Source organism: Chelmon rostratus, chromosome 8, assembly GCF_017976325.1.
Source record: "Chelmon rostratus isolate fCheRos1 chromosome 8, fCheRos1.pri, whole genome shotgun sequence".
NCBI classification, from domain to species: Eukaryota; Metazoa; Chordata; class Actinopteri; order Chaetodontiformes; family Chaetodontidae; genus Chelmon; species Chelmon rostratus.
The window spans coordinates 2,523,995-2,547,629 of NC_055665.1; the positions used below are offsets into that span (position 1 = coordinate 2,523,995).

The 23,635-nt window shown below is 43.4% G+C and overlaps 1 protein-coding gene across 2 annotated transcripts in view; it reads right to left on the bottom strand.

Annotated features, from left to right (window-relative positions):
- Positions 1 to 23,635, bottom strand: part of bbs9 (Bardet-Biedl syndrome 9) — a 159,406-nt gene that overhangs the window by 67,179 nt on the left and 68,592 nt on the right. For both annotated transcript variants that reach the window (XM_041942228.1, XM_041942227.1), the window contains one exon: positions 7,155 to 7,337. In XM_041942228.1, coding sequence (XP_041798162.1) covers positions 7,155 to 7,337 — 183 coding nt within the window. The remainder of the gene's footprint in view (positions 1 to 7,154; positions 7,338 to 23,635) is intronic.

The window sequence follows — 23,635 nt, forward strand, 5'->3', positions numbered from 1 at the left end:
AATCTTCTTGACATTTACAAAAGAGCAACGGAATAATAAAACACACAGAATCGAAAGGGAGCAACACACACACACACACACACACACACACACACACACACACACACACACACACACACACACACACACACCGGTAATAAAAGGCAGCGAGGAGATGAGAAACATGTCTTTTGTCACTCTCTCTCCCCCTCTGTCGTCTCTGAGATGGCTGAGATATCTGGTCTGGACATCTCTGATCTCTCACACACATCTCACACACACACACACACACGTGTGTGTGTGTGGGGGGGTGCTGACAGGTATCCTCCCACCCTCCTCCGTTGGGTTATCCCGCACCCCGTCCTCCCCCTGCCTGCCGCCATGCTGATAGGCCCCTAATGAGCCATAATGACAGGTAATCAACCCTGTAATGATGATGACAGAGAGACACAGACAGAGACAGGGAGAGACAGAGAGAGAGAGAGAGAGAGAGAGAGAGAGGGTTGTAGAAGGTCAGGGAGATGAGATGATGATAGAGGGGAAGGCAGATATTAAAGACAAAAAAAGACGAGTGGAGGGACGAAGGACGAGCAGAGATAAAAACGGAGGAATGAGAAGACAGCGGTGGAGGGAAATGAGACTGGAGGAAGAGAAAATGAGAGAGGAGGAGGAGGAGTCGGAGGAAGAGGAGGAGAGATGGGAGGTGGGTGACCTATTCTTACCACAATACCTCACCAGGTTATCAAGTGCTCAGAGCAACATAACTGCAGGTTTCTGTGGAAACTTGGCACGCTCACGCACGCGCACATACTGACACATACGTTCCACATGCTGCGGAGGAAAATTAAATGTCTTCAGACCTCAACGGCAGACATTCATCCTCCTGGACGAGAAGAAAGGAAGCAAAGAAAGGTGGAGCGGAGCGGGTCTGGACCCAGGCCAGAGCGATAAATTAAGACAAAGTTCCCACTAATGCCGAAATTGGAGAGAGGTTTGTTTCCTGTACCCAGAAACAAGAGAGGGATTGTTTGATTCGCTGATCTTTCATAGAAGTGAAGACTTTCCTGAAGTGAGTGTTCAGCATCGACTCACAGAGGAGTTTTTATAGTTCTTCGCTGTCTCAAGAGAAATCCTGTTTGTTTCTCGTCAAGTTTTCTTTTGTCAATATTGGCGAGTGATTCAAGAATCAGCCTGTGTCAGTGAGCAAACACCTGACAAATGGTGATCGCCGTGTAGGCAATTAATCAGCATTAATGGGCCACATGGGGGCAGTGGAACCAGCTGTAAACAACACTGAAATCACCTTTGAAAGCTGATATGGTGGAAATGTAAATAGCAGCCTATTTATTTCCTTTTGGTTTTGGTCTCTGTTGACACGATGCAGCTCTGTCGAAGCATTTTCAGGTCTTGATTAGGTTGGGAAAATGGGGTCAATGTCAACTTGCAAAAACAAATCAAGGTTACTGTGTTGAGTACACGCTCCATGATGAGTTGCACTGTTCCATCACTGCTGTGCTTTAATCGTGGTTTAAAAAGCCTTGTTCACTCCCCCTCAGGGAAATCCCTGTCGCCATGAAGCTCAACTTATGTGGGACTGAGCCTCTGAAGAGCGAGGGAGCGGGTGGACGATGATGTGGACTCAAACCGTGCATATTACCCAGCATACACTGCGTAGCTGTGAGAACCAGCATCAGTCGATATGAACTTTATTTTACTTGAGTGTTTGTTTCTGCATTTTCACAAAAGTGAGATTTTGATTTGTTTTTGATTAAAAAGTTAATTTTTATCGAAGAAGATTGGATGAACTCACCTAATGATCACATATTTCAGTCTTCCTCAGAGCCTCAGTTTCACTGCTAACACATAAAGGTGCAGTGGTGGCTATTACGGTGCCTGTCTACCTGAGTGAGCGTCACTGTTTCACTACTGTCACTTTGATGAAGGCGTATAAACATTATTTTCTTAATAAATGCTCTAGGTCTCTTGTCCTTAAAAAGTCTGAACTGCATCAGGAATATCAGGTTTGACATGGGGGAAATCCCAGGTGTGATTGCAACATTACTGGATGGCCATGGATAAAATGTTCCCGGGCCCATCACGCAACCTTGGAGGACTCCCAAAGAGACGGGTAAAGGTTCAGACAGCAATCCCTCAGTCCTGACATCCTCATCATGACTGGGAAAGTCATTTGAGAAGCCTGAGTTTGGGCTCTGTGAGAACAATGTTGTACAGTCAGTCTCCAGGGAAAAAATCATCCACACAATCGCTTCCCTTCACCAAATCAGGGTATTCCTTTTTCTGAAAAAACATCCCAAAAGCTGGATTTGGCACAGCTCAGCATGCAACAGCCACACTTTCTTTCACTTTCCAACCTTGGGTGTAATCAGCTTTAAATACGACCAATTACTGTAAATGCCTGCCTACTGACAGTCACAAGCCCTAATATGGTATAAGGAAACCTGTGATTTGAATGGAGAGCAACAGCATTTTAGGTGCACCTGGGTGCAGTACAAATAAGGATTTTCTTAATTATTTGTTGTTAAATTCGCTCGAAATGAAGCCAGCAAAGATTTTATGAAAGAGGCTGACACTTGACGCGCTATATTCTCCATTTAAGGCCAAAATGACCTGGAAATGATGGGATGGAGGCACATGGAGATGAGGGGACTGAGGACTGAAGACATCTGGTAAAGCAACCCTACAGTCAGACAAACACATTAATATTCGACAGTCCTGCAAACCCCAGATGAAGTTCGGCGCCAAAAGGTTTAAAGGTCGTGTCCACAATTTCCACAATTAATGTGCGTGGGTACCACAGTTTAGTTAAAGCTCAGGAAAGTTATGGCAAACAAATTACGGTTAAAGTATGGTTGGAGTCACCAGGGGGCTCCCCTGGTGAGACAATGAGACAGGAAGGACGATTCAGGAAGTCCAGTTGGAGCAACACATCGATGCCTTTAAAGCTTTAACAGACGCCAAACATCTGGACAGTTCACGGTGGCAACGATTTCATCAGTATTGACGTTACAAAGTGATCCTCTGGGACTGTTCGCTTGCATGTATTCGATTGGTTGGATCTAGTGTTGCGGATGACCCTGCATTTCTTTTCCGGAAGCCTCTGCATCGGCACCCCTGCTGTGCTGCTGCTGGAGCGGCCCCATTCAAATGAATAAGGGGGCGTTTTTTTCTGTCTGAACGTGGCACTATGGGTGCAATCGTCCAACATGGACATTATTCCTTGGGACACTGGGCTGCGCTGAGAGGAAGTCCTTCTGAGGCTATTTGGTCGGGGTACCAGTCATATGGAAGCAAACCGATTCAAAATCCACCTGATGTGTTTCATATAAAACCGACACCTGGTGACAAACAATATGAGCCTATGTGGCTCTGAAGAAACCCTCAATTCTGTTGATTGGAAACATTTCGTACACTCTTCAATGGTTCTTTATATCACCATAAAGCTCAGAGAACCATCTGACCCTGTGCTGCAAAGAACTTCTTTTTTTTTTTTTCTAAAAATGCTCTTTACAGCGCTGTAAATAGTTCTGCGGTGGTACGAGCCGAAAGAAATAACTTTCAGGTACTATATAGAAATTTTTTGGTCAAGAGCGCAGGAAGCCGGTGCGAGGCAGGCTGTATGATGGATTCTGGTAAAGTAAACAGCGGGCGGGAGAATGTGGGGGTCACGCAAGAATAGCAGGCAGACAGACAGCGTCAGCAACTCTGTTTAAGAGCTGAGTGACAGATGGAAAAAGAGACAAAAGACGGAGAGAGGAGAACAAGGGAGGGAGGTTCAGAGAAGGAGAGAGGAAAAAGGAGGATGGAAAGGAGAATAACAAGTGAAGAAAAGGAGACACAGAAGTAAAAATATTAGAAAATCAATGAGAGGGAGAAAAAAGGGAGAATGAAGGAAAGGAAATAGGAAGAGAAGGAAAAGGAGAAGGGGGAAATGAAAGCATAGAGCAAGAGAGAGAGATGTAAGGAGGAAGAGTGAGGGTGAAACAAAGAGAGAAGGATGGACAGTTAACAGAGAAAAGAGATGGACAAAAACAAAGACGAGGGAGATGGAGAAAAGCAGAAAAAAGGATGCAGGAGGAGGAGAAGTGGAAGAAAGGAAGAAGAAGACAGAGCAGAAAGAGTGAGAAGATGAGAACAAACGAAGAGCAGTGAGAGATGAGGATGATGAGCGGGTGAGTGAGGAGGATGAGGAGAGAGAGAGGGACAGAGGGAAGAGGGTGGAGGAGGACCAAAGGGAGGAGGGAGAGAGACGCAGGAGGAATGCGAGAGGAGGAGGAGGTGTTCTGGTTGGCTGCAGCTAAATGAGACGTTTAGTTAGATGCCACACAGATGCATTTCCTCTGGCGCTCCTCCTTCTCCTCCTCCCGCAATCCGGCTCTCGTAGCACAGGCGGGGAGAACTTCTACTCCCCTTTCTCCTATCTGACCTTCTTCTTCTAAACATATACATTTAGCTCAGATAAAGCACTCTGAGCGTATACAGCTGCTGTCAGAGGAGCCCCGACCGTCTAAATCATGTTTCTGGGGAGGAAGAAAATTGGCTGCAGCACATTTTTGAAATTCCTAAAGTTCTTTGCACTTTGTGCCTCAACTGGATAATCACATAATCTACTCTAATGTGACAGATGACATGTCGGTCGAAGGTCATGTGGTATTCTGTTACATATTTCTAAATTTCATGCGGCAGAGATGAGGGGGGGGGGGGTATAAAAATGGGGATTATTACTGCAGTATGCACAGTACGTGTTTCTGGTCTTTGCTGCTCTGAGTTACAGGATTTCCTGATTTTTAGCTATAAGGACAATTCAATGGGACCACGGGAGACATGCCTCCATTACATCTGTCTGCCCACTCTCCTACAGTCTCTATAAACTGTGCCCTCCTACTGTCCAGCTGTCGTAGGTAATCCAGATGAGTTGATGAAAACGCTGATACGCTCATTGAGACCACCTACAGTTGTGGACTCGCAGCAGCATTGAGCTCTGTGAGCAGCAGCGAGCACTTTATGGCCTGTTCTTCTGATTGGTGGAGGGTGTGAAGCCCTGCAGGCACTCAGAGCTAAAGAAAAGGACTTGCTGACCGCTGCATTTAATTTATATTTTATTTCCATCAGATTATTTTATTTATAAAATATATATTTCTTCATTCTGACAGTGCCGTCTTTCTGGAAAAGCTACCAAGACTGCCGATGGACTATGAGACCCTGCATGAAGATCTATTATAATGAATATTAGAATATATTAATGCAAACTTTGATGAAAATATCACAAATGGAGTGAATGCATGACGACTGGCAGAATAACTCGGATGAATTTAAGAATGAATTGAGAATGGATTAATCAAATAATCAACTATTCAATTAATAAATGGCTCAGTGTAGGATGAATGTTAGAATACTAAAAAAAGAGGAGTTGGACTTTGGATGAAGCATCAGACTCCTTGACTCCTCCTCTACCCACTCTCCCTTCTATGTCTACCTCCTCCTCCTCCTCCCTCTAACCCTTCTCTCTCCTCCTTTAATCAAGCTTTCTGTCCCTCCTGCCGTCCTCCTCTGTGGCTTTATTCTTGTGCATGACATTCGTGAGATTTATTCCACGTAAGGACTCTCTCTGCGAGTGGGAATTACATTCACCTGGTATCATCTCACCTGCGTGGTCAACAGGAAAGGTCAAAGGTGAAGAGGGCGATGGGGCACATCCACTCTAACTTGACTAGTGCCAATTCAGGAAAGTCAGATTTAATATTAAGCTTTCCTAACTGATAAAGGTAAAATCATTATGTAGGAGCGGGAGCACCAATCTGTCCACTTTTTTTTTTTTTTTGTTTTTTCGTTGAACTTGACTTTTATTACCTGCTTTATTTCAGCAGTTGTTTTGGTGAGTCAAACGAAAAAACGAGGCCAAAACTACAAGTTATAATGAGCCAGGATGACCCTTTAATGGAAAGCGTAAAAGAAAAGAGGAAAACCTTTGCTGATGAGTGAAAGAAAACTGTGTCACCAGCTCTCTCAGTGCATATTCATGGCACTGTGCTGGAGACTGTGTTGTGTTTTCTCAAAATAGCTCATCAGTGCACCTGTTTATTTTAAAGTTATGGACGTGACCCTGATTACTGCTAATTCACTTAATGCCATTAATCCCATTTAAAATAACACACACACTCTCTCTCATGCACACAGACACACACACACACACACACACACACTGAGGTACACAGTCCTCTGAGGCTCATCAACTGACCCTCTCAACCTATTCCTGTCTTCAATCAGTGTGTGTGTGTGTGTGTGTTCACTGTAAAAGATATTTTATGTACTGTTGTTTATGACGACACAGATGTTTGTGTCTAATGTGGAGGAGGCTGGAAATAGACTTAGTGGTAATGAGAGGTTGAGGGGATTGATCAGAGCTATGGAAAAACGGACACACACACACACACACAAACACGCACGCACGCACGCACGTAAGTACAGTACATACTGTCAGAGTCTCTATGGGGTGGGAAATCTTTCGTGGTCTGACTGCAGCAAATGGAGGAGCTCTGTCAACACGGCTTTTTATACAGAGCTGAGTCCCCCGCAGCATGCAGAACACACTCACAAAAACACACACAAACAACACGTACACAAACAAACACACACACACACACACACACACACAAATAAACATGCACACAAACGCACAAGCTCAGAGTCAAAGTCAGAGGCTTCATAAAGAGCAAGATGTCATTAATTCATGCAGAGACCTATTGTGACCTTGACCTCCTGTGTGTTTTTGCATGCATTGTCTGTTCAAACACACACACACACGCACACGCACACACACACACACACACACACACACACAGCCTTAATGCTTAAATCATAAACAGGTACCACAGAGCACTCGTAGCGCTGAGCTGACAGGTGAGTGTTAAGTAGCAGAGAGTGTGTGATTGAGAATGTATGTGTGTGTGTGTGTGTGTGTGTATTCCTCAGGGACCAAAAGTACTTAATGTATTTTAAAAGTTTTCAGAGTGTGTGTTTAAGCTGCGGCTGTGTTTACTGAGCGGGCTGCAGATGAATGGACATACACTGACATGTTAATGGCCTCCTGTGTGTGTGTGTGTGTGTGTGTGTGTGTGTGTGTGTGTGTGTGCATGCGTGCGTGTGTGTGTATGTACCAGCTGTGGCGTGTCCTGCAGCAGCGGCAGCAGTGTGGCCTCCAGGATGGCTGTCTGGTCGGGGGTCAGGCCCTGCCACAGCGACAGCAGCAGCACCAGCAGGTGTGTGGCGCTCCTCAGGCGGACAAACGCCTCCTCCAGCAGCGCCCGGTTCTCCTCCGCAGCCTCCGCCAGAGCCATCACCTGGAGGAGGGAGGAGTCAGTGAATGTCTCTCCTAATTACACTAATCATGACTGTAAGGTCAATTGCAATCTATATTTCACATGTGATTTTACATTTTAAGCTTCTTTTTTGTGGGAAAGCTGGTGGGAAGTGCTTTCTGTCACAAAGCAGGTGGAGGACACTGCTCTACCTGGACAAACTGAGCTAAAGCTGTTAAAATGTCTCATGAAGGCTGATGGAGAACACAGTGAGAGGTTCAAAAATTATTTGGGAAAAGTTGATAATGACAGGGCTGATGGGAAATGTGGTCTTTATCTGGAGAAACATCATTTTTACAATGGCTTTACAAACCATCTCACCATAAATTACAAAAATACAACTTGTTTGAACAACATTGGAATCATTGTGGATTTATAAATACAACATTGTGGTAAACAGCAATGCGTGCTGTTCGTCATGGATTCCCTGAGACACTGAGATGAACCGGGCTGAATGCAGCTAAAGCAATCTCTACTCAAGCTTTCAACACTATCGCATGGCCTTCCTCTGCAGACCAGGTTTGCTCAGCTGTCTGTATGTTCCAGCGTCTCATTATTCTGAGCACTTTCAGACTTCTCAATGGTTCATTTTTGACTTTGGTTACAATCTTGTTCTTGAGTGGAGAGTTAGAAAAATGAATGAAGAGGATGCAGGAGGGAGGTGACGAAGATTTCAAAGCACATTTTGAGGAAAAAAGCAGGACAGCTGTTCTCTTGCACCAACACTCAAAGTTCAGAAACTTGAAGATGCATACCCTGTTGCACACTTGAAAATGAAGTGTAATAATAACAAAAATAATAAAAAAAAGTATTAAAAACTAAAAAAAAAAAATGCTGCACTGTCATCTCACAAGAACAAGGCATTTATCAGTAAAAACATTTCAGTATCTAACATATCATGAATCATTTTTTAGTTCTCTGAGGGTCTGGCCATTTTAATGAGAGCCGTTTCTCTACAACACACCCATTTATCCCAGAAGACTCAGAGTGTCGACTGCACAACCTGTGTAAACAGTTTTATGAGCATCAAGTCGGCAGCTCCCTCTTCGCTGCCACAGTGCAGTCTGTCAGCTGGCTGATTTACTCTCATTTACATTAGCTTGAATTCACGCTGAACAGCTTCATCAAAACATGCTGCTTTTCAAACACGTGGTCACCGGAGAGCAAAATTCAACACCATACTCACTGCTGTTCCATGAAATACTCACAGTGTTATTCTTGTCTGCACACTTTGGAATTAAAAGTTAAAGTAATGTGTGTGGAGAGATTAGGAGTGTCTCTGGCAGGTTATCAGCGGGAAGGCCAGGTCAAAACACAACATGGAGCCGGAAACAAAAGGTGGACCACAATTAAATATTCAAACTGTTTCAGGTGGATTATTCCTTCAAAGGATAATTCCACTTTATCACATCATCTAATCTAACATTTTATTTTCATTGTTTTAATCATTGATTTCATGAGTTATAACTTTATAACCACTAAAGGATTAGTAGAACAGGAAACAAAGTAAACAAACAGTTCAGCCAGATCATCTAAAGCACTTTATTTGGAGGTAAAGTTAAAAGTGAGCACGCACACACACACACACACATTTTCACCTATAAATAAGTCTGACTGATGTGAAGGTTTGTTGCCTGACAAGTTTCTTGGCTTGTGACTGTTTTTGTAGCATTTCCATCAGCGATTCTCTTGGCGAGTATGGAATGGTTGTAAGTAAATGGGAATTATCCTTTAAAAAGGCACTGGGAACACAGACACACACAATGTGTAGCCACAATGGATTCCAGTCAATACAGTGACGGCATGTGTCAATATGTCCGGAAACATCCACAGAAAACTGCAGCATAATTACCTTTTACCACTAATTAGCTTTGAAAAATCATCCAGTGGTCAAAAACTAGTAAATTTGTGAATCCAACATGAGCAGAGCTGCTACCAACCCTTCAAAGCCTCCTTTCAAGAGTTCAACTTTGATATTCTACATACTTTTAGTGAAGCTTTCCTTTAAATCAATTTACCTGTTTTAACAAAACGTTATTAGACAGCAGAAAGTGAGCATCAGTGATTGGGTTTATAAGGAGGAGGAAGGGAATCCACAGGTTGCTTCCTGTAGTTTAAGGATTAAATTAAATCAGACCAAATTGTTCAGTCAGTGTCTTAATGGAGCGCTGGCATTACTATTTTCAGGCTGTTCAGTTTCATTTCAGCTTTGCTTCTTTCTCAAAAATAGAGTAAACTAAAATGACGAAACACAGGAGCGTTCAATAAACTGCTCACCATACGCTGGCTGTGAGGGCTTTCCCTGACACCTGGGTAGCCTTCACAGAGAAACTGAAGCATCTTCCTGATCCTATTGCATGTTTTTCCAAAAAAGTTCAGAAAGTTCCAGAGAGGAGCAAAACTGAATACTGGGAAAAGCTGCACAAGTGGAGCTTAAGTTCTTCTAGGTTTTACTTGAGTACACAGCTCAGCACTTTGGACACACAGCGAGTGAATGCATGAATGAGGTGTGGTGGGACCAGGTGAACTCTGACCTCCAGCCACGGGTCAATCCCTTCATCCCTCCATCATTACAACAACAGAGGAGTGGAGACGAGTGGAGACGAGTGGAGCGGTGCGAACGAGTGATGACAGAGCAAGACGGATGGTGACGAGGACAACAAGAAAGGACAAGCCGGACGAGGAGAAACGGGAGATGAGGGAGGAGGAGGAGGAGGAGAGATAAAGAAGAGGTGAAAGCAGATCTGGGACTAATGGACGAGTGTGTGTTCAGATAAATGAGTGATCTGCAGGCCTGAGCGCCAACGTACGCCTGCAGTTTGTTTGACAAATGGATTCGGTGCTCGCCATTTGATACTGCGAAAACAGAGATGGAAGACTCTAAAGTGAGGCGTGTGTGTGTGTGTGTGTGTGAGAGAGAGAGACAGAGAGAGAGAGAGAATGAGAGAGAGAGAGAGTCAGAGTTAAGCAGCAATTGCCAAAGTCAGCCGTTTTAATTGTGTAAACTAGAAACATATAGATGCATAAGAATGAGCGCCTCCTCTATGACGTGCATGCAAAGACATAAACAGTCAAGTCTTGTTTCTATGGTAACCCCAAAAAATGATGGCTGAGGTCATCTATGGGTGCCGTGTCACTCACACCTTGCAAGTAAGCCACACACGCGCACACACACACACTTAGCAATCAATGAACACATAATCCTTACAGATACAGCCATTTTGGACTTGCAACCCTCAAAGACTTAATACAACCCTCAAGCAGCCTTTAAAGAAGATGAAGAAGAAGTGAGGACCAGGAACAGGTCTATGTGTCAAACCTCATTCATTTTCATGGACTGACCAAACTGTGGCTGCAGCAGAGTACTGAAGCACTGAATGCTCGTCAGATTATTGGCTTCATCACTTAAAACTCAGATTGGTGTCAGATTTTCTAACTCAATCTAACAAGGATTAAGAATGTTTATATGTATGATGCTAATATTAATGAGGAAAAAGTAATGAGGGAAAAAAAATCAGCAACATTACTGAAAACTGCACCACTGCTGAAAACTTTTCAAACAGCGTCTAGCCTTATTCCCAAAATGGGACTCTCAAGGTGTAAAACTGGTCCCCACAAAAATAGAAATGCTGAAACAGGCACATAAAACCCAGAACTCCCTGAAGTCTCGATATCCTCATGCACAATTTCTACCTCGCAGCACACGCATGCCAACTTCCTCCACCTCAAGACACGCACTCACACACACGCTCACACACACATAACCCAAACCACCCTCCCCCCGGGGTCTTTGAAAGCGTGTGTGTGTGTGTATTGATAAAAGGCTCCAGGTCTAGTGAAGGGCTCCATTGTTGGCAGCGGCTCGGCTCCACACACACTCTGATTGATGCCAGCTGAGAGAACACAAAGACACATTTAGCCTGGACACACACACATACACATGGCGCACCGATATAAGAACATGCACACATGTGAACCCAAGTTTGCACATGGAGAGACACACACACACACACACACACATAGTAGCTGTTAACTGTATGTCAGCAGCTGAACTGCTGGTGACCTTAAACAACCTGCAATAGAAGCTGCCGGGGTCGCGACATCCTGGCGTGTTCACAATGAAGTGAGGACATAAAGGGACAGTTCACTGTGGTCTCAGCTGACAGCACTTTGTCTTAGTGCTTTTTTTTGTATGAGTCCTTTTACAGTCTCCAAAAAATCAATATGAATGCTGAAATATGATGAAATAGAGAGCAAGAAAATATTCTCTATTTCTTTCTATCCATTCATCCATCATAAATTCGATCGCACACACGGAGACCAACACAGCCAACGTTTTCTATTATTCCTGAAGTTACAAATCACACACAGACACACACACAAACAGTTTGTGTACGAACACACGTGCACCAAATCCCTATCTATAGAGACGCATGATAGAGAGCACATACACACACACGCACACACACACACACTCAAACTATGTGGCTGTGGTTTAAATGAAGTAATTTTAGCTGATGGACTGCATGAGGTTTGGTGGCTATGACAAGAAGCCCGAAGACGAACCAATCAGAAAGAAGAAAAGGCTGAAAAAAGATTGAAGGCAGACTTTGTTGGTGCATGTTCACATTAAATCCTTCACATGACTGAAAATACTGCAAAAACGTTTCATCAAAGGGCATCAAAGTAGCACAAATACTACCGAGGACTTCCCGTTTGACTCGTGAACTGCTGACGCGGTGATTGGTCCAGTAAATAGCTTCTGCACTGAATTAGCTGAGGTGAGACAATGTTTCCTAGACTAAAATCTATGAATGCAAATCTCCTAAAAATTTAATCCATTTACTATAAATTTGCAAAAGGAAATGTGATTTTTGTTTGAGTGCTACCTGTTGCACCGACATGTGTCTTCCTCTGTGCAATGTCGCACTGATGCGAATGCTGCAGTCTGATTTTTTAAAGCTGCAATATCACTCAACCCAGCGTTTCAGGTACAGTAGGAGTGATTCTGATGATGATGGTCGATCAATATAATTATTAGAATTTAATATAACAGCTGTGCAGTTATGGAGCGCACAGACAAATCATGAATGAGCTCCTGTCAAGTGAAAGTTAGTGTAAGTCAACATGCAAATGGAAGAATGAATCAAAATGGTCCGGTGCCAGAGTTTTATCCTCGGACAAAATGACACAGGCGAGAAACAAAGCTCAGAGTGTGTGTGTGTGTGTGTGTGTGTGTGTGTGTGTGTGTGTGTGTGTGTGTGTGTGTGTGTGTGTGTGTGTGTGTGTGCTCCACAGAGCCGACAGATTAGATGTTTCCTGCTCAGTTAGCCACAGCAAGCAGCATGGATGAACTCCAAGCCACACACACACAAACACACACACATGCACAAGCACAAGCACACACATACAAATATACAGACACAAACACAAGATGTTCAGTCACACACACGGATGCACGCACACACACAGACACACAAACACACACACAAAGTAATATGAAAACACGTGTATAAGCACAGAACATACAAATATACAAACACAAATATGATGAATAAGATGCTCACTCACACATGCACACACTCACACACACACAGTAATATGAAAACACGTGTGTAAGCATACAGCACACAAATATACAGACACAAACACAAGATGTTCACAGACACACACACACGCGCACACACACATACACACACATACACACACAGAGTAATATGAAAACATGTATAAGCACAGAACATACAAATACACAGACACAAACACAAGATGTTCACTCTCACACACACACACACACACACACACACACACACACACACACACACACAGTGCTGTACTATCTGTGTCAGTGGAAAATGACAGCGTTCTGTTTGGCAGAAAGCAACGTGGCAAAAAACATCCCTCGTTCCCTGAAGGATGAACGAAAGAGGAAGAGAGAGTCAGGGAGGGAGGATAGTGAAAGAAGGAGAAAGAGAGAGAGAGAGGGAGACAGAAAGAGAAGGGAAAGAAAGAAAACAAAGACGTGTTTACAAGAAAGGAATATTATGTGATTCCCAGGAACTGAGAGGGATGAGAGTGTGACAGTGAGGAATGAGGAGGAAGAGAGAGGGAGGAAGAGAGAGAAGAGGGGAGGAGTGAAGGAATAGGAGAAGCGAAAGAGGTAAAGAAAACAGCAGAAAGGTTCATGCCGGGGTCAGATGAGTGTGTTATAGATGGCCGTGTGTGTGTTCAGGATCAGTGTTTCCGTGTCTTTAATTAAAGAGCCAATTAGGATCTCAGTTTAACGACGGCTGGAATCACAGAACCATTTCCTCGAGTAGGATGACGAACACACACACACACACACACACACACACACACAGAGATAGAGTTACACACACAGGCACACAGACACACTCTGTACATCTTATATAAGTCACTAACACACACACACCCAAGCAAGCATGATCACGCACACACACTTTAATTAATATCCCTTCCAGAAACACACACCCACACACACACACATGCACACACACACACACGCACACACTAATAAATGATGCTTTCATGAACACATTTCCTCAGTAATGGACGTACTGTAACAAACTCACTGTTTCACCTAGTAACACACACACAAACACACTCCTGAATGCGTGCAAAGACGCTCCGGTGGTGAAGTCCAAATCTCTAAATATGTGTCTCGTTTAAGTTCCTCTCTGCTGTTGTACAGCCTGACGTCTGCTGCCAAACACCTGTGCGCATACACACACACACACACACACACACACACACACACACAAACACGCAGCAAAACACTGCAGGGGCGTATGAAGGCTTTCAGGGAGTTAACCTAAACATCGCAAATTAACAGATGCTAGCTTACACTACCCGGCCACACAAACACACAGAGAACAGAGATATCAAACATTTGATGCGCTCAGTTCATCACCAAAAACACATATCTGCGGTTTCATCTCTTCAGCCATCTGTGTTTCACAGGAACAACAATCTCGACTGTCAGTATCATCAGAGCACTGTGACCTCTTGACTCTGGAATCACAGCTGACTGATATTTATACACCAAAATGTAAAGATGGCGAACAAGTAACATGTTACAACACCTCTAATGTAAGGAAGGTTTTACTTTAAGAAATGTCTTTATGTTTTAGACACCACAACAACATCATACTGATGGTTGAGCTATCGTTATCAGCCTTATCGATAATGTGACTGAAAGCGTACATGTTTATCCTGAGGGTGTCACTAAGGGGAAGGTCCTGGGGTTAAAATCTGAAACGACAAATTTCCTGGCAATCAGCCAAAGGTCGGAGGTTGGATGAAAAGTAGGACAATTCTCGTGTGCAACTGGAGATTTCGGCCTAATGGCAATAAGATGGCCGTCATCCAGAAACACTGCATCTTCCTGGGTCTTGAGCGACCATATCCAAAGCAAATTCAGAGAAAATCTGGCCATCAGGTGGAACACTGATCACATGATAGTGTTGGACAAAAGGTCAGGAGGTTAACCTTCCACTGGAGACTTTGGATAGCTTCAGCAGATTCAGTGAGAATCTGACCAACGCCAACAAAGTGACGGAGAGACACATGGATGCAAAGTTTCCTGCAGTGTTTTATAGCAGGGTGCAAACAAATAAAGCCTTAACTAATATAAACAAAAATTTATCATTTTTATAAAACTTAATGTCAGCCTAAAGGGTAAAAACAGAAGCACTATTTGACACCACAAAAGCCATACATTCAATGAGTATGGCTGTACTGTTTCATCATCAACACTCGCTGATTCGCTGATCAACAGATGAGGCACATCAGGAATGATTGATCCGATTGCACTCTCTCTGTGGCACTAAAGTAAGAAGCATGTTGTTGTGACAGCAGCTCTGCCAAACGACTTCCTGTGGGAATCCCTGAGACGTCACGTTGTCCGAGGCCACTGAGAGACGGCAAAAGACACCTAACAGAGCGCTCATTTAGCATTCCTACAACATTGTAGGACTCGCGAGCAAGAGTTAAAGAAACTAAAATGCATCAGAGTCAGAGAACTGGTAAGTATATTACCCAAAATGCAACTTGACCACTGACAGTTTGGTCGTAGATTCAGGTGTGTTAAACCAGTGCCATCTCAAGCAGAGATGAGGAAGGGTTCAAGTTCAAGTTCAATCTGTCAAGTACTGAGCACATCTTGTGCAGTAAAATGCTTTCATGCCCCCTCCAGTACTGTGTTTGACATAATAAAAACATACAGACACAGACTTTAGTAAGTTCATACACACTTTTTCACATATATAAGACCTGTAAACTGACTGTGACGTATTCAATCGGTGGAGCCTTTAAGAAGCAAAGATAGCAGCCTCTAACAAACAGGCTGAAATCAGATGATACTTTAACATCTCTATTCAGAGTTTGTCATAGCAGGTGTAGTTTTGCACGTTCATGACACATCTGAAGAGGTTAATGAGCAGAGAAACATTTTTCAAACAAGGTCAGATGCTTCAAACCAACAGAAGTGAAGTGAAAGAGAAAGAGACGGAGAGGTGGATGGTGCTTTGGGACATAAACAAGCGGCAGACGGTGGAGACAGAGCAATCTGGAGGACGAGTGATGGAGCGATCAGCATCTGTTCACCCAGTGTCTGATAGAGCGATAGGCAGACAGACAGACAGTAACCACTATTGTCTGCGGTCAAAACAAGCACACACACAGACAATACTGATAAGACTGTCTGTCTACACTCCCTCTGATAAGACGGGAGGAGAGAGGAGCAGTAAGACCAGACTGAGAGACAAAATGAGAGAGAGAAACAGCATGTAGAGAAGGAAGTTGGAGATGGAAACAAAGACGGAGAATAAGATGGAGACAGTAAGAGAGGAGACTAAAAAGACAAAAAAAAAAAGAGGTTGTTTACTCAAGTCTGAGGAGAGAGTTGAAGGAGTGGAGAGGTGGGGGATTAGGCGATAGGATCTGGCAACCCAACTGATCCAACCTCTGATGGTTTATCACCTGCTGTGGAAAGCTCTGGAACGCACCGACCTGATAACCACGACCTCCTCCACCCTCCTTTTGCTTTCCACCTCTTCACATATACAGTCAATCCGGCTTCAGAAAGGCTCAGTCCAGTCCACATCGGACAGTTTCTGAATGCACAGCGTGGCAACTGAACAGCTGATGGGCAAATAAACAGCCGCAATAATTTAATGATGTTATGAAAAATATGCAAAGGACACAGATATTATATATATATATATATATATATATATATATATATATATATAACAGACACGCGAGAAGCTAATGCTGTTGGACAACTTCATTTGAACAAAGGCTTTAACCAAGATTGATCTACAAAATGTCAGAAAATAGTGAAAAGTGCTAAAATGAAATCTTCATATAACTTGTAACAGTCCCAAACCCAAAGATTCACTTTATAACAACATAAAACAGAGAGGAAAACAGCAAACCCTCACATTTGAGAAGCTGGAACCAGCAAATGTTTGCTTCAGTGATGACTTAAACAATGAATTGCTTCTAAAACAATTTAAAATGTATTTTCCATAAAGCAACTAATCAGTCAATTAAAGGATAACTTTCGTTTTTTACAACCTGGACCTTATTTCCAGCATTAAATACGCCCATTTACTCACCCAGACAACTTTGGTGGCATTTGGAGTCGTTTTGAAGAAATTAGCCCCAGAGGAGTGGCGCGTATATCCGTATAATGCGAGTACTCGGGGCATCCATGCGCAGCCTCTATATTCGCATAATCTGCGGCGAAACTCGTTCATATTCCAATATTTTGTTATGATATGCTGGTGCTATTCCCCTCTGAGCCCGTGGTGGCATGTTATCAACATCCGGTGTCTCTAGGCAACTACCTCTGACGTGGATGATGTCATTACCGAACGCTGCGCGCTGTGAGCAGCCAGCCACAACATCGGCTATGAATATGCAATAACGAACCATAGCTGTGCCAAACTACAGTTTAACTAGCCGAGATTATGCGTCATATAGAGGCTGCACATTGATGCCCCGAGTACTCGCATTATACGGATATAAGCGCCGCTCCTCTGGGGCTAATTTCTTCAAAACGGCTCCAAATGCCACCAAAGTTGTCTGGGTGAGTAAATAGTCATATTTAGTGCTAGAAATAAGGTCCAGGTTGTTAGTTAAAGTTATGCTTTAATAGCCAGTATATGGAGATTCTGTCCAAACCTTCCCTACAAAATCGGCTGACAGGCAGACTGACACAGATACAGCAGAGGAAACACATCACAGGAAGCCACTGAAGTAAAGCAGCGCAGCAGGTGAAGTATTTTCAATAAAGCATTTTCTGAAGAAGAACGAGGTTGGTTGAGGGAAAAGTGTGTATAGACGAAAAACACCTCAAGCTTTACTGATAATCCCGACTGGGAATAGCTATTAAACTTCACGACACTCCAGCAGTTCTTTCAGCGGGAATGATGGATGTTGGAGATCCAGAAATTGGTGCTTATTCTGCCGTTTCAATACTTCAAGGTGATCCAGCTGAGTGTGAGTGTGAGCTAAATGTCTTAAATGTAAAAATACAAGAAGTGAGAAGGTGTCTGGGGTTTCTTCGGTAACAAAAATAAAGTCAAAGCCTCCTTTTTTAACCGCCTCCCCAATCAAGACTGTCAGAGATGCTTTAACAGGCCGTCGTTCAGCGGTACGGACGGCTGCTAAAACACGGCGGCGTGATTTATGAGGTTGTCCCGCTCCGTCAAAGAGCCGGCTGAGCTCTTGTGTTTTCTCTGGGACGGCGAGGCCGAGAGGAGGCCTTCTGCTTTTCTTTGACACGCGTGTTCACACGGTCATGGACAAAGAGCTTTATTCTCCGCTGATAGGTCGTGTGTGAGAGACCCGCCCTTCCCTCCCTCCATGATGAATATGTCTCTTTTTTTAGTTGTCAGAGTCTGAAATATGGACAGATGAAAACACTAACACACCAGCGGATGAAACCTGTGCACAGCGGTACACAACGCACACGTGCAAACACACACACAAAGATATTAGCGTGCAGATCGAGCCTCAAACAAACACAGTATCCAACACAGACTGTAGAAAACTGACAAAGAGAAGAACGGATGATAGTTTGAACTGTACAAGTCTGCTTTCATTTGTTTGTTCTCTTCAATTAAGAGCTGGGAGGTAATAAATAATACACTGTTAGTCAGTGCAGACCTTAAAGGCTTAAAGAGAGGGTACAAGAGGAACATTTTGTGATTGTTGGTCAGTTTCATGGCACGACTTAAACCGTTTACAAATAAGTGAACATTCATCTTATTGGAGCTCATTAACAAATGAGTTCATACAGTGCTGATTAAGTCACCAGCAGGGAAATCTCTCCCTGCATTTCACAGTAATCGGGAATTTTTAAATCTGGTGTCTGTGACGACACCAGCAGTGATGTGAAATGACTGGTTTGGCGCAGCTGAAGAGGGGAGCGACCGTAGCGGTGGAGTACGCTACAGCGACAGGGAGCACGGCGGAGCCGAAGGCGTCACGAGCACGTCAACTGTGTTTGTATAATTACTCTCACTGCCAGAAGGGCCGGACGAAAGTTCTGCACAGCAGGTTTAACTTTGGGTTTGGTAACTCTGCACATCATAGTCACAAATCCTCAAACCACATACATGTAGCACACACTCATACATACCTCCTCATGACACACATGCACACACACGCATGCACAAATGGTCTTAAGCCTCTCCTGCCTGCATTCATTAACACATACACCTAAAAGCAAAAAAGAAAACCTTTTCGAAAACCTTAAATCCACACACCTTCTCCATTTCTGTCAAACTCACACTCGCACACAGACACACAGACACACACACACTGAAGTAGGTAGCTGCTGCAGTGTGCTGGGTGGTCCTGAGGGCCCGGAGGCCCCAGACAGAGCAGGGGACTAAATTACAGAGTGTGACCCACCACAGTGACATCCAACCTGGGATTAACACCCAGGCTGGGTCCCAGGCCACCGGTAGCCCCGGGCTGTGGGAGCTGACCTCGACAGGTTCAGAGGTGACCTCAAACACACACACACACACACACACACACACACACACACACACACACACACACACACACACACACACACACACACACACACACACGCTGGTGGAGTCCAGGCCCACCCAGGACTGAAATAATGAGGGGGTTTCGTCAGTGCAGCTGGATGGAGGAGAGAGGGGGTTCTGGGTGGAGGCTGGACTGGAGAATTTGGCCATGATCAGACAGATCTTGTGTCCAGAAATGTCCAGATTGTGTCTACACATGCATTTGAGAAGGCTCGCAGTCCACACCTGGCAGCCCAGCTAGTCTCCAGTGGGTCGAAGAAGAACACTTGTCATGAATCTTTCTTTCCAGCTCACATTTGAAACTGTGGCCACATGCAAATATAATAAAAAGACACTTTAATGCACTGACATTAAGCTAGAGAAGAGGGTGAGGGGTGCTTTGTGTCCACATTGTGCTATTTCGAGTCCCTGTGACAGTGGTTAACAGGAACATTCAGATGAGTTTGAAGGATTTCTGTTTCATCTGCATGGACTTTCATTTAGTGCTGTGTTTTAATATCTTCATGTGCTGCAACCTGTAAATTATATAAAAGTTCTCATGCAAAACCTGGAACATAAAAATGTTCTTTGCTTGTGGTTTATTATGTTTGCTCTTTTACTCTCTGATGCAACAAAAGACTTAAAGTTAAAAAATACATTCTGTTGCGTTCCTGAAATATTCTCAAAGGATTGATCAAATTTCCTGACTTTCCCTCTCTGAAATACACTGCTGATTCTATTATCAGTGTGATTACTGATCCCCAACTCTTCCCAGAATGCTTTTAGAAAACCCATCACATGAACTTTCTGCATTCAGATCAGGGTTTAAAGTGTGAGGGGACAGGAACGCTGACAGCAGAGAAAGAGAAAGTGGGATCTGTCGTTTGTGAAAGATTCTTGATGAATTGTATCGCTGAAACATTTTCTGTTAACAAAGTACACTGAAACATCTGGAAACATCTGACATCACATCATCTGCATGTGGAGGTCAGAGCAGGTGAAGGGAAACAAGGAGGTGCAGAATCTAGGTCTCTGAAACACACACACACACACACACACACACCTCATAAAGAGGCCTGATACAGCTGTTTGGAAGTGTGGTCAGGGTCAAAGTTCAAACAGATACATTGACACCACACACTCACGCCCTAAAGCAAATCAATTCAGGCTGAAGTGCGCACACACACACACACACACACACACACACACACACATATATACTAGCATAGTTGTGTTTCCATCACTTCAGAGGACATTACATTGACTTACATTAATTTCCTGGAGACTTACCATAACCATAACCACGACTAGCCTAATGCTAACCTTAAGTATGATTTACGTTACAGGGACTTGTGATTTGTCCCCATAAGAAAGGTAAGTCCACGCATTGTGACTGCGTTAACAGATTTATGCTCCCACGACGTGAATAATACACACACACACACACACGCACACACACAGACCTGATCAGTTCTGACACAAACACACTCAGACAGCCTCCCAAAGAGACTCTGCGCGCACACACACACACGACACACACTGTTAGCGAGAGTGTATTAATAGCATGTGATGTGACTTAACCCCAGGGCCCGTTTCACCAGAACAGCTGCGAGTGTGGAGTGTGTGTGTGTGAGTGTGCGTTTGGTTTAAACCTTCCTCAAAAGCCAAAATATATATGAACTCTGTTGGCCTGTCGAATAGTTCAGTGGTGGAAGAAAACACCCTGGTACGCCTGCCACACACACACACTTTCTCACATATTGACTCTCAGCTGCTTGAGCGAAAAGTCACCGCATAAACTGCACTCCAATAAACTGGAATTAAATATATTAAAACATATCAAAGAATGCAGAGCTTTGCAGCAAAATGAGACATCTGCATGTGTGGCTGACCGAATGAGACGAGCTGTTTCAAGTGTTCAGAGGCAGCTGGAAGTTAAGATGAATGTCTCTGAGTGCTGATCATTAAAGGGACACTGCATCTTTACATTTTCCTTTGAAAGCTGCGTTAATAGTCTCGTCATAACATAAAATAAGTCCTGGCAAGACGTACTCAAAGTGTGTATTTATGCAAAGCCTGTCTGCTGGGCTGCAACTAACAGTTATTTTCATTCTCAACTCATCTCCTTAATTAATTAATTGGTTTATAAAATGTCAGAAAATTACATTTTGAGACAGTGAACATGGTTTCTGGTCATTATGAGGAAGCGAATGTACTATTGCTGTTTGCTGATTGGCTGCTGATAATCTTTGAAATATGGTTTGAAAATAACCTGAAGACATTTGAGAGAATATTTGTTATTTTTGCTTGACCATGACTAAATGAGATTTAAATGCTTCTGTGTCAAGTCTCAAGTCTCTTAGCAACCAAGTCCAAGTTACCACTTAATATCTGTGACTTAAATTTGACTCAATACAAATACAAATCTAAGGTCACAAGTCTACAGCTCTGTTCATAATGGCCATTTTTATTATGCTATTATTTTGTTTGATTTACTGCATAATATACTTCATTTTGTCTACTGTATGACAATTTATACTGTGATGTACTGCATGTTTACAGCTCAGCTTACTGAACCACAGTAAATTTGTACGGATGCCACGAGGTAGTGTCACTCTTACCAGCAGATGTTTACGATGTTTAGGACTTTTAGCCGCAAAAAAAAAAACATTTGCAAGGCTTGAATCATCTGCAATTTGAAACTAATGAGCGAACAAGTATCGACCTTTGTTTTTTTAAACGGACACAGCAATCTGGAGTCAAACACGTCATATCCAACTGTAATTTTTCATGCTAGAATTACAAAACAAACATGAAGAAACCACATGACACAACTCGCCAAAAAGCTTTAGTAGTTGATGAGCTGTAAGTCAGATTTATTTCCAGGCGCAGTAACAGAACACAGAAACACACACGGTGGAGATAACTCCTGTCCTGTGTGATCATAAAAATATCTTCAAGTTATTTTCAGACTTTTCTCTTCATATGTGCTGTATGTTGCCAATGTGTATGTGGTCTGTGGTGTGGTGTGCGAGCGTGCGTGTGTGTGTGTGTGTGTGTGTGGGGGGGGACAATGTTTAGTCTGAAGCCATATTTAGTCTCTCTGGTCCTAAGAGGAGGCCTATAATCACACAGAACCTTTCTCTCTATTCATTACACACACACACACACACACACACACACACACACACACACACACACACACACACACACACACACACACACAGTGGCCTGTCATTAACAGTTCACACTAACCTCCCAGGCTGCACACGTGCACACTCATATAGTGCTCACACACACACACACAGCAGGTTGTTTGCATGAATACACACATTCTGTATGCACACATACCCACTTTAATGCACATGCACATTTTGTAAAGATGAACATATGCACCATGTGTAAGAAAAGTCCATGTGCACGTGTACATGATCATGCACACACACGCACACGCACACACACACACACACACACACACACACACACACACACACTAATGCCAAGACTGACAACTTCCTGTTCAATCAGCCATTGTGGTTTGAGAACAAAAACACAAGATTTCAGGTCATTATGATGAAACTACTTTTCTTTTGCTGGCTGCTGATAGGATGCTGATCGTCTTTGTCATCTAGACACATGCTTTGATTGGCTGACTGTCAGAGAAGCCAACGATCAGAGAAAAAGCCACAAAAATGATCAGGATGTTGTTTATCAAGATGACATATTTGTAGCCTGTTAAAATGATTCACGAGCCTGCCTAATTCCTTTATGATGAACAGAGAATGTCTGGCACGTATCGGTTGTTTCTGTAAAGAAGTTCTCAAGCTCTGTACGAGCCCACTTGCAATTAACTGCGAAAAAACAATGTCAGATGATATGAGAAACATGATTTAGATGAAAGTAATTAAAGCATTTAAATGTCTAATGCAGTATCTGGATTCTGCTAATATCAACAATATGGCTGTGATATAACTGGAACATCATAAATCAGCATGCATTGCAGCATAAATTTTACATAAATAGCAGCACTTGCAGTGAAGTGATAGAAACATTGAATTCACTCCAACTGAAGCACGGTCTGCTGTGTGGATGGAGCATGTTAAAGTGGTCAGGATGACCGGCCGAACTGTCAAATCTTAAACAAAGCCATGTTTCATTAACAGCGTCATGTGATTTATTGGTGCCTCCATAACGCACCACCCAGCT